The following is a 12232-nucleotide window of genomic DNA, read 5'->3' as shown; positions in this document are numbered from 1 at the left end:
GGGCAAGGACATCGCATCTCCCGGGAAGGGACTGCCTCACCGGGCAAGGACTGCACCACTGGGCAGGGACTGCTCTGCAGGGCAGGGACCCCACATAGCCTGGCGGGGGGGGGACCCCACACCGCCTGGGAAGGGACCGTACCTCCGGGACAGGGACCCCGCATTGCTCAGGAGGGACCCTGCGTCGCCTGGGAAGGGGCTGCACTGCTGGGCAAGGACTGCACTGCCCAAGAAGGGACCCCGCACCGCCGGGCAGGGACTGCACCGCCCAGCCAGAGACCGCACAGTGGGGACGGGCACCCTGCACCAGTGGGACAGGGACCACAACGGCGGGCAGGGCCCCTGCACCACCCCGGCGCAGACTCTGCAACGTGGGGCACAGACTGCACCCCTGGGCAGGGGTTCAGTCCTCGATCTGTCCGGGAAGGGACGGCGACTCCCGGACAGGCTGGTTCAGCCCGGCTCGGCCGTGCGGGCGCTGTTTGCAGCGCGCCCCGCCGTGCGCCCCGGCGAGAGGCTCTGGCTCCCACCCAGCACGGGCAGGGGGGGAGCCCCCCACCCCAGGCTGCGGCCCCTTTTCCCGGCAGGGGGGGTGCCGCCAGCAAGAGCCTCCCCAGGAGCCGGGCAGGGGTGGGCGCTGCCCCGACCTCCGCGCCCGCGGGCCGGTCCGGCTCGGAGCGGGATGCTCGTACCCCTTCCCGTCTCCGGCGGCCGCTCAGCCCTGCCCCGCTGCAGCCCCTCCCCGGGCGGGCGGCCCCCCGCCGCCGCGGCCGGTGCTCCGGCCGGTGGTTTGTGCTGCGGGGCGGCTGGGCCGAGGGCAGCGGCAGGGGCTGGGGCTGGGGCTGAGCCCGGCGCGGGGGGAGCGGGAGGCCGGGGCGGCGGCGGGGGCGGCGGCGGGGGCGGCTCCCCCGCAGCCGGGCAGCAGGGAGCGGGGGAGGCCCGGGCGCAGCACGCATCCCCGGCAGCTGCCGCCGACGGCCGGGCTATAAATAACCTGGTATGCGGGTGAAAGAGGAGCTGGGCGAGCGCCGAGGGCGGACCACGGGTCTGCCCCGGCCCCTCGCCCCGCCCCGGGCTCCGCTGCAGGCCAGCAAGAGGGGAGCTGCTCGCCGGGGCCGGGGCAGGATCCGGAGCAGGATCCGGGGTAGGAGCTGGAGCAGGAGCTGGAGCAGGATCCGGGGTAGGAGCTGGAGCAGGAGCTGGAGCAGGATCCGGGGTAGGAGCCAGAGCAGGAGCTGGAGCAGGATCCGGGGTAGGAGCTGGAGCAGGAGCCGGGGCAGCATCCGGGGCAGGAGCTGGAGCAGGATCTGGGGCAGGAGCCAGAGTAGAAGTCGGGGCAGGAGCTGGGGCAGGGTCCAGGACAGGGTCCAGGGCAGGAGCTGGGCGGCACAGCCTGGCTGCAGCGCTCCCCTGCACCAGCAACGGGGCTGCCCGGCACAGGGGTCCGGCATGGCTGCACACCCCCGCACACCCCCGGTGCTGGTGCAGCATCCTCCAGGTCTTTGGCACCCTAAGGCCAGCCCAGGGTGTCCCCCTGGCACCGGCGCTGAGCATCCTGGGGCATCCAGCAGTCCCGGCTCAGGGCACTTGGGCAGGCTCCAGTGGGCCCCCAGCGCCCGGCCACCGGGCTGAAGGAGGCCACCACGTTCCCTGGCTGTTGCTCCCCAGCAGGTAGAGGGGCTCAGAGCACCCCAGGAAGCACAGCCCGAGCAGGTTGGCATCAGCGCATGGTGGTGTCAGCAGCAGCTCCTGCCACGTGTCTGCACGGAGAGCAATGGCAGGGCGATAACCCCCTCCTCACTCCTGCCCCCATCCTGCCGCCCCCGTGGTGCTGAGACCTTCCCCACCTCCCGCTCCAGCCGTGCGGGCTCTGGTCTCCTGCGCTGCCTGGGGACATCACCCTCGCCATGCGCCTGCAAAGGCCTGGCTGGGGGTGGCAGGAGCTGCGATGCCGAGCTGCCTGGAGCCGCCTGGAGCAGCCCGCCGCTGGGGCACAGGAGCATGGCCACCCACCAGCGCAGATGTCGTCACGGAGCAGCAGCTTCTCACCAGGGCATTGCGCGGTGCCCAGGGCGCAGATGCTGCTGCTGTGGGCCGTGCAAAGCAGCACGTCGTGGGAGAACGAGATGGCAAAGGTGAAGTCAGAGAGGGGCAGTGAGGAGACGAAGGTTCAGGAATCGCTCCAGGGGTCATAGCGCTCCACGGACACACGCAGCACCGTGCTGGCATCCGACACCAGCAGTGTGTCCAGGTGCCAGCCTCTCATCACATAGATGTGCTCCTCTGCCACTACTGTGCCGAAGTGCCACCAGTGCTGGGGGACGGGATGCAGTGAGCCTGGGGCACAAGGCTTCTCTTGCCCTCAGGCAGTGGCTATGGGGAGCCCCTCACCGTAGTGTTGAGCCAGGGTGTGCTGAGGCAGCCCTGTCTGTGGGCACTAGGTTGAGGGCCTGGGCTGGGCTGCACTGGGGAGGTCCCCGAGCCAAGGGCCAGGTGTCCCATGTCTTCTCCCTCCAGGGAAGTGCAGCCTGGGAGCTGGGGCCACGCAGGCTATGGGGAACCAGGGACCTTCGGGAGCTGGGGGGGGAGGGTCCTATGGGGGCCAGGGACCTCCAGGACCTGGGGCATTGCATGGGAGCTGAGGACCTCCAGGAGCTGGGGAGGATCCCATGGGAACCAGGGTCCTCTGGGATGTAGGGAGTCCCATGGGGGCCAGGGACTTCCTGGAGCCAGGGGGTCCTATGGGGACCAGGGCCCTGCAGAAGCTGGGGCATCCCACGGCAGCCAGTGTCCCCTGGGAGCCAGGAGGGGCTGAGCAGGAGCGGGGGTCCCTGGGGACTGTGGGGCCGACCGGGCACAGGGGAGCCTGGCCGTGGTGAGCGGGGCAGTGGGCAGCCAGGTGCCGGCCAGCAGGGTGTAGCGGAAAGCAGCCGAGCTCCTGCAGCCAGGCGCTGGGGTAGCAGCACAGCTCGTCCCACACCTCGGGGCAGCCGGCGGCCTCAGCTGGGTGCAGGAGCCCAGGCAGGTGTGGGGCTGCAGCTGGAGCTGCAGGGCCACCCAGTACCGTGCCGGCAAGGCCGGCACCGCCAGGTAGCTCCTCCTCGCCTGGCACGAAGCGCCTGGCCAAGACGAACTCCAGACGGTGCAGAAGGCGCCCGATGGGATGAGCTCCAGCGACAGCCGTCCCTCCGCGGCCACCCACATCCCTGAGCAGTCCAGCGCCCCTGAGTACGCGCTCTCCTCCACCAGCCGGGCCAGCTCCACCTGCAGCACCCAGGGAGGAGCGCTGAGCCCCGTGAGATGCCCCACGGCACCCGGCACCCTGCCCAGAGCCCTGCGGCAGAGGGCAGAGCAGGCGGGATGGGGGGAGCCCTGGGCTGCAGCAGGACCAGGCTATTTTAAGCCTATTTATTGTTGAGAGGTGAGTCCCCGATCCGGCTTCCCAGCAAAGAGCTGAGACCTGGTCTGGCTCCAAGACAGGGCACCCCAGCCCCAGGACAGAGATTGGGACTGGGGGCAGCACCAGCACACAGGGCTGGGGCAGCACCAGGGTCCCCTGGGCTGGGCATGGGTCACGACCAGCAGTGGAGCTGGTCGGGACAGCCGGGACGTAGGGCAGGCTCCTGTCCTACCCCGTTCCTGTCCTGCCTGCTCCCCCTCCCCAGGGTCTGGATGGCTCTGGGCACCTGAGAGCAGGGGTAGGGTGTGCAGAGGGCTGGATGCTGGAAAAGAGCAAGGGCTGGGTCCTTGGAGCCGGCCTCTGCTAACTGTACCAGGAGACACAGGAAAGGAGGTGCCAGGGCATGCTGCCGGAAAGAAGGGAAAGATGTCCCAAGAGGGGACTGGCTGCTTCCAGGAAGCGAGTATGGAGCTGTGTCCATCACGTGCCCCAGGAGGGCTTTGGGCCAGAGGTACGGACGGGGTGATCTCAGCACAAGGCACAGGGAGGAACAGAGCTGCAGGTGTGCAGCCTTCTGCTCACACACACACACAACCATGCACACACCAGTGCATGTGCACGTGCATGCGTACACACACACAAATACGCACACACATGCATATGCACTTGTGCATGCACATGCGTGTGCACACCACACACATGCACATGCGCTTGTGCATGCACACACACACACACACAGAGGCATTCAGAGCTGGGGCAGGTCCCAGTGGACATCATGCCCTGTGGCCCCCCGCTGCTGCAGGGCCCTGGGCAAGGTGGGGGCAGAGCAGGCAGGCCCCCAGCTGGAGAGAGTTTGCTGGGGGGAGCGGGAGCGAGAAGCCCTCATGCATTTTGGGTGAAGCCCGTTCGCAGCCACTGAGCCACCCCAGCCAAGCAGAGCTGAGCGCCCACAGACACAGCCCAGTCTGTGGCCTGTCCTGCTGCTGGGCTGCAGCCCCCTGGTGCTGCTAACAGTGGGGCAGCCCCCCAGTGCAGCCCATAGCCCGCCTTGCCCCCTTAAGACTCCCTCCGTCGGCCCGACCCATCACAAGGGCTGGCCACAGCTGTAGTGGTCCTCGACACTGTAAATTGGAGCTGCCAAGGTGGGCAAGAACCTCCTCTCCTTGTCCACCAGTGGCTGGTGAAGCACCAGTGGCTGCAGGATTTGGGCTGGACATGGGTAATGCAGCCACAGGTGCAAAGAGAACGATGCCCTGGAAGGGACAGGGTGAGGGATAGCGTGCACAGGCTGCACGAGGAAAGAGCAGAGCTGAGCCCATGCCTAGAGAGCTGGAAGCTGGTGCTGCCTTGGCTCTCCCCAGCCTCTGCTCCCCAGCCTGGTTAGGGCTCCCTGTCACTCCTCGGGCTTCCCCAGGTCCAAAAACTTTAGTATTTGCATCTTTAACACAGCCTGCCCCAGCCCTCGAGGCCGGAACAGACAAGTTGTGCCAGTCCTGCCCAGCACAGACACCAGCTGGGGCACCCACTCCAGGCCACCGCGCTGCACCCACCACCCCACACTCTCCCCAGGCAGGGAGGCAACGGCCAGCAGGGCGGCACGGCACTGGCTGATCGTTTTGGGGAGAAGAAATGCACACACTGCTGTGAATCAGTCCCTGCCGTGATGCGACAGCTCAGAAGCGGGAGGCAGGACAGCCCGCATCACCCCTGGGCCGTGTCAAGCAGAGCGATGCTGCCACGCTCCTGCCCAGCTCCCACAGCCCCTGCATGCTGTGATCGCATCCATCGCCACAGCAGGGAGTGCGGTGGCAGGCAGCCCCACGCTCACGGGACAACACGGTGTCCCTGACACGGAGCCTACAGTGACACAACTGCAGAGGGTCTGAGGGACAAGACAGACCGCAGACGCCATGGAGCTGCCGCAGCGTTTATTGGTCTGAGTACAGTCTACATTCTGCTGTCAGAGGGAGGGGAGGCCCCAGGCCCAGCCGGGAGAGCAGCGACATCGTGCAGCAAACACAGCTAGTGCAGACCGCAGGGAGTCCAGGCCTGGAGGCAGCGCAGGGGCTGGCAGTGCAGCAGGCAGGTCCTGCCTCAGCCCCAGCCAGCCTGGAGAGGGGCTGTGGGGTGGGAAACGAGATGCAACCACAGATTCCCTCCCTCTCGGCTCCAAGCGGCACTCCAAGCCCCCTCAGCAGAAGGCAGCAGCAGGTCCAGGCGCATCATGCAAGGGGAAGCCAGGACAGGCACAGAGGCTCCCACTCACCCCTCCTGGTCCAGGCTGCACCAGCCTCCCAGCCGCTGCAGGGGGAGGAACAGAGGGATCCCTTCAGGAAAGGGGGACCAGGGCTCCTGCCAGCAGCCCGGGACCCTCAGCTCAAACCCACGCTTGGTGCCAGGAGCAGAGAGCTCTGGGCAAGAGACACGTCACTGCGGGGAGAGCATGCCATAGGGTAACGGTGGGTCAGCCACGGGCAGCACTGCTGGGGCAGGCAGGGAAAGAGGGCAGCCACAGGCAGTGCTGGGGCAACAGCTTCCTCCCTCTACCAGGAGCCCTCTCTGCAGAAGCAGCACCAAAGGAAACTGGGCCCACAGGAGATGAGCCACCGTATCGGCTGTTCACCCACAGCACCTCTTCATGGCAGGATATACCTCCTCTTTTCATGACGTACAGGCTGGGCAGACCCACCTCTCTCCCAACGCAACTGTGGAGCCTTGGGGACTGAGCCACGGCACCTCCTCATCCCCTCCTGCCCCTTTTACATACCCAGTGGGGCAGCTGCCCCTGCTTGCCCCCTGAGCTGCTGCGGCATTGATCCCGGGCAACCTCCTGGCACCTGGGCACCCAGAACGTGGGGCAGCCCCTCTCGCAGCAAGGAGCCAGCCCACCCACAGAACTGTGTACCCTGTCTCTGGCCTGCCCGCAGGGCCGTGGCTGGGCACAGACATTGCCCGGCACACATCTGTGCCAGGCCAGGGAGAGGCTGCAGACTCAAAGCGTGGGGCGGGCAGGGCTGGGGAGGCACTGGCGCCAGGCCGATCACAGGCACTGCGCCTTCTGCTGGAAGTAGGCCTCGAAGCGGCTCTGCGCATAGTCCTGGGAGGGGAAAAGAGCATCAGAGAACTGCCCTCGTCCTCTCCCCACCAACATCCCCAACCCAGGGCACAGGGGACGTAAGACCGCTTCTCCTGCTGGGAATTATCCTCAGAAGCCCACGCCCATCCCTCCCGGCTGCCAAGCCTGGGGAGTCCAACCTGTCCCCCAGCTGTCCAGGCAGGAGGATCCCTCCCCACCCTGACACCCTGTGTCAGACTAGGGGTGACATGCAAGACATTTTCGGAGCAACTTCTACATGAAGGCCCGGCCCATTCCACTACCCCTCCTGGCACCCGAGGTTGCACTCACCAGGTACCCAAACTTGATGGTGGAGATCTTTGCCTGGAGAATGGACCACAGGCCCCAGAAGAAGTGAGAGGCCAAAGCAAACCTGATGGGAGAGCAGCCATCAGTAACCCCTCCTATAGCCCCTCTGGGGCTCCCTTCTCTGCCCTGCAATAACAGCACGCAGCCAGGAAAGGGATAAAGAGGATTTTTGGGATGCTGCCTTGCCTGTGCACCACGATCAGAAAGTGTAACCCCAGGTACTGCTGTCACACGGTCACAGGGACATTGCCTCCACCCCCGGCTGAGCCATGCTCCTCACCGGTTGATCTCAGTGAGCATCTCTTCCTCAATGCGGGCCTGCTCTTCGTGTGTAGTGTCCCCACGTCGTCCTGAGTCCTCAGAGAGGTAGTGTCGAATGAAATGCAGCTGCAAGCGGAACAGAGCAGGCAAGCTCAGGCACTGCCAGCCACAGGGTAAGCAGGCAGGGGCTGGCCAGACTGTCCTTCTCTGCAGCAAGGGCCATAAACAGTGCTTGCCCCAGCGCAAGTTCACCGGCCCCTGTGCCCAGCTGCAGTCCCACCGCCCAGCGGGACACCTCCCGCCAGCCTCCAGGAAGTCCCAACACCTTGTCCCAACCCCTGTGGACCCTCGCGTCACACCCCAACACTCCAGCCTGGCAGCAGCCACCCCCTCCTTACTGCTGGGGGATGGGACAGCTCTTACCTGCTGCTGCCGATTTGGATAGTTCTCCAGGGAAGCCTTGTAGAAGGGCCAGGAATCATGGGTGTAGTTGTAAACCCACTCGCAGAAATGGTTGCCGATATCAAAGCCCCTGGGGAAAGGAGGGGATGAGCGAAGACCTAGCTTCTCACAAGGAGAGGGCCAGCCCCTGCAGCTGCTGCTGTCCAGACCCAGCACAAGGCTCAGCCCAGCCCCAACGCCCTGCAGCCCGCGGCCCCTCACACCCACCGGTAGTTGTAGCTGCTGTATTCAAAATCGATGAGCATGAGCTTGTCGGAGGAGGAAGCTTCGTGCCCAGCCAGCAGAAGGATGTTCCCTGTGCAGAGACAGGGCTGGGTCAGGGCAGCTCCAGGGAAGGGCAGAAAGGGAGGACCCACAAGCTCTCCCGGGAGCTGGGGAGCAGCAGCTACAAGCAGGGGCAGGAGGATAAGCCTGTGCCCGGGGCAGGACATGCCGGGAGTAGCAGGTTCCAGCAGGGCAATTCAGGGAGAGAGACCGTCTGCAGGATAAGGCCTCCACGAGGGGAAGCACTGAGGGAAGCTCAGCTGGGGGGAGCTCCAGCCCAGGTTGGAGAGCCGCCTGCCTTAAGGAAAACAGCACCCCCACCCGCACTCACCTTCCTGGACGTCATTGTGGCAGAAGACCACAGGTGAGGGCGTGGACTCCAGCAGCTCCCTGCAGTTCAGGGGAGAGGGACACCTCAGCAGAGGCAAGGGCTGCCCTCACCCATCCCCTCTGCTACTGCTAGCTCCCCTGGCAGGTTGTCCCCATGCTGCATCGCGCCCAGCAGGGAGGCGCCGGCACCACCACAGCAGCCAGGGGCAGACAGAGCAACAACAGACACAGCCTCAACCCCAGAGCGTGAGCATCTGCCAGCCGTCTGCCAGCAGCAGCAGCAGCAGAGGCCTGTGCAGGACCCTCAGGTGGAAGATACTCTCAGAGGACGCAGGGAAGGGGAGAGCTGTTTCCAGGCAGACTGACTCCCACCAACCTCCCTACAACTAGGCTGGCTTTCGGATGGGTGTGAGAAACAGCTCAGCCCCCTGCCTCAGGCTGAGACAGGATGCAGAGTCAGACTCACCTGAGGCTCTTCATCTCTTCCTGCAGGTTATAAGCCTTGAGGCAGTTGAACTTCTTCAGCTGGGCTTCTTCAGGGAAGGTGAGCTCTGAAATCTGCTTCAGGTACCTGGAGCGCAGGAGACAGTCACCTCCACAGAACAGACACACCCGGAAGCTGCGACCGTGGCAACAACAGCCCTTCGCTCCTCAGCCCAGCCCAGACCTGGGGGCTGCCAGGCCACTGACCTCTCTGTACCATAAACCTTACAGGATTCCAGAGGTTCAGGTGACTGTGTGGAAAGCTGCGCCCCTCACACAGAAATGGAGCTGGCCTTACCCCTCCATGGTCCCAAACAACCACTTGGGCTCCTTGTTGAAGGGCATCACCATGCCATGGAACCGGGACATCTTCACTGCGATCTCCCTGGAGATGTCGGGGTCCCACAGGTCCTCAGTCCGGAGGCGCCGGCTCTGGGGACACAAAGCAACGTGAAGCTACTCAAGTACAGGGTAGATGTGACCGCTCTGCCGTGTCCCAGGGGACCTGACTCTGCCCTCAGTGGCACAAGAAGCCACTGCTGGGTGCCTCTGAGGGGAGGAAAGCACCCGCTGGCTGGAGCCAAGCAGAGCGCGCGCAGCCAGGCAAGAGAGGCCCCTGGACACGTGTCCTCCAGCAGGACCCAGGCGGCCTGGGGGAGAACTCGGCCCGTACCGGAATGTACTGCTCCAGTCGTCCCTGGGGAAAGACGCCGTAGAGCCGGGGCCCCAGCTCCCGCTCTGCCAGGATGGCGAACATCACGCTCTCCAGGACCAGCGAGTCCACACCCTGCAAGCACAGAGACAGTGAGCAGCAACAGCCTCCTCCCCGGGCGGCCGGCAGCAGGCCGCATCCCCGGAGCGCATGCGAAGGTCCTGGGGACGGAGGGGGAGACAGCGCCTAGGGTAAAACCAGGCCTCGGCGTTGACCGGTGCAACCCCTCGGCTGGCCCCGCAGAGCTCAGCGGGGACGAGGACGTCACCGTCGGGCGTGCTGGGACGCGGGGGTCAGGTCAGGCCCACGAGGCTCTGCCAGCTGCGGGCAGCCGGGGCTGGGACGGTGGCCAGGCCGCGGGGCAGGACCGCGGGGGCCAGCGGAGCGGGGTGGCCCCGAACGCAGCGGTCCCGGCGTGTGCGCAGACCCGACCGGACCCCCGCCGCGCTCACCTGCAGGATGGCCCCGTAGACGCGCAGCAGCACCTGCCGGGGCTCGTCCCCCACGCTCAGGATGTGCTCCGGCAGCGCGCACTTGAACAGCAGGTTGCTGAGCCCCCCGCTGCGAGGAGAGGCCGGGTCAGGGCCGCGGGGCCAGCGCGGCCGGGGCCTGCCGGGGCGCCAGGGCAGGGCCGGCACCGGGCCAGAGGGCGGCGGGCTGGGCTGGGCCAGAACGGCCCCGAGCAGCACCGGGGACAGTGGGCAGGGAGGTGGGACACCGGGCCGGGCTGGGGGACACGGGGCCGGGCTGGGCCGGGACAGCCCCAAGCAGGACTGGGGACGGTGGGCCGGGATCGGGACACCGGGCCCGGCTGGTGGGATGCGGGGCCGGCCCAGAGGGCGGCGGGCCGGGCTGGGCCGGCCCCGAGAGGCACCAGGGATGGTGGGCAGGGAGGGGGGACACGGGGGGACACCAGGGCGGGGGGATGCGGGGCCGGGACCAGGGACAGCGGGCTGGGACCGGGAGGACAGCGGGGCCGGGATCGGGGACAGCGGGCTGGCATTGGGGGGACGCGGGGCTGGGACCGGGGACAGCGGGCCGGGATCGGGGGGACGCGGGGCCGGGACCGGGGACAGCGGGCCGGGATCGGGGGGACACTGGGCCGGGACCGGGGACACCGGGCCAGGCCGGAGGATACGGGGCCGGGATCAGGGGACGCGGGGCCGGGATCGGGGACAGCGGGCCAGGATCGGGGGGACAGTGGGCCGGGATCAGGGACACCAGGCCGGGCCGGAGGATACGGGGCCGGGATCAGGGGATGTGGGGCCGGGACCGGGGACACCGGGCCGGGCCGGGGGGACGCGGGGCTGGGATCGGGGGGACAGCGGGGCCGGGATCAGGGGACGCGGGGCCGGGATCAGGGGACACCGGGCCGGGCCCGGGGACACCGGGCCGGGCCGGAGGATACGGGGCCAGGATTGGGGGACGCGGGGCCGGGACCGGGGGGACAGCGGGGCCGGGACCGGGGGGACGCGGGGCCGGGATCGGGGGACGCGGGGCCGGGATCGGGGGGACAGCGGGGCCGGGATCGGGGGGACAGCGGGGCCGGGATCGGGGGGACAGCGGGGTCGGGATCAGGGGGACAGCGGGGTCGGGATCAGGGGACACGGGGCCGGGATCGGGGGGACGCGGGGCCGGGATCGGGGGGACAGCGGGGCCGGGATCGGGGGGACAGCGGGCCGGGACCGGGGGGACAGCGGGGCCGGGATCGGGGGGACAGCGGGGCCGGGATCAGGGGACACGGGGCCGGGATCGGGGGGACGCGGGGCCGGGATCGGGGGACGGGGGGCCGGGATCGGGGGACGGGGGGCCGGGATCGGGGGGACACGGGGCCGGGATCGGGGGGACAGCGGGGCCGGGATCAGGGGACACGGGGCCGGGATCGGGGGGACAGCGGGGTCGGGATCAGGGGGACAGCGGGGTCGGGATCGGGGGGACGCGGGGCCGGGATCGGGGGGACGCGGGGCCGGGATCGGGGGGACACTGGGCCGGGACCGGGGACACCGGGCCGGGCCGGAGGATACGGGGCCGGGATCAGGGGACGCGGGGCCGGGACCGGGGACAGCGGGGCCGGGATCGGGGGGACGCGGGGCCGGGATCGGGGGGTCAGCGGGGCCGGGCCGGAGGACCCGGGACCGGGACCGGGGACAGCGGGCCGGGCCGGGCCGGCCCCACGCGGTACCGGGCCGGGGCGGGACGCACCTGACGGGCCCGATGCCGAACTCGTCGGGACCGATGAGCTTCCAGGAGCCGGCGAGGAACTCGCGGCACCAGGCGTAGGCCTGCAGCCGGGTGGCGGCGGGCACGGCCCCGCGGGGGGCCCCGCGCACCGGCACCGGCATCGGCCCCGGCCCGCACCCCGCCGCCGCCGCCGCCGCCATTGCCGCCCCGCCCAGCACCGGCCGGCCGGCCGCCTCGCCCCGCCCCACTCCGCTCATTGGACCCCGCGCCCGCAGCCCCGCCTCCTCTCCCCGCTCATTGGGCCCCGCTCCCGCCTCCTCGCCCCGCTCATTGGGCCCCGCGCCGGCCAACCGCCGCCGCCCTCGGAGGGGGTGGGAGGGGAAATGGCTCTGCAGAGGCGGTGGCGTTGATTGGGCCGGCGGAGGGAGGGGCGGGCCGCGCGGGAGCCAGTCGCTGCGGAGCGGGCGCGAGGCGGGGCCCAATGAGGAGGCGCGCCTCGCGGCGGACGCGTCGGCGGCGGCGGCGTGGCAGTGACGCGACGGTGACGCGGGCGGGCGGGCGGCCAATGGGATCGGCCGCGGGCGGACGGGCGGCATGGGGCGGAACGTGGAGGTGAAGGCGCGGCTGCGGGCGGCGGCGGCGGCGCGGCGCGCGGCCGAGCGGCTCGGCGGCGGCGCGGGCTGCGCGCGGCGGCAGCACGACACCTTCTTCCGGG

General features: G+C 68.9%; 1 protein-coding gene across 1 annotated transcript; it reads right to left on the bottom strand.

Moving 5' to 3' along the window:
* Nucleotides 1-5311: 5311 nt before the first annotated feature.
* CHKB (choline kinase beta) lies at nt 5312-11730 on the bottom strand. Its single transcript, XM_068938775.1, has 11 exons — nt 11539-11730; nt 9789-9897; nt 9298-9411; nt 8923-9056; nt 8608-8712; nt 8143-8201; nt 7755-7842; nt 7509-7617; nt 7105-7211; nt 6807-6888; nt 5312-6497 (listed from the first exon to the last, which is right to left on the bottom strand). The coding sequence occupies exons 1-11, from the start codon at nt 11715-11717 to the stop codon at nt 6441-6443; spliced, it is 1143 nt and encodes a 380-aa protein (XP_068794876.1). The 5' UTR covers nt 11718-11730; the 3' UTR covers nt 5312-6440.
* Between the last annotated feature and the right edge of the window lie 502 nt (nt 11731-12232).

The sequence above is a fragment of the Struthio camelus genome, chromosome 1 (genome assembly GCF_040807025.1).
Source record: "Struthio camelus isolate bStrCam1 chromosome 1, bStrCam1.hap1, whole genome shotgun sequence".
Lineage (NCBI taxonomy): Eukaryota > Metazoa > Chordata > Aves > Struthioniformes > Struthionidae > Struthio > Struthio camelus.
Note: the sequence above shows the minus strand (reverse complement) of the source record. Positions and strands in the feature narration are given on the sequence as shown.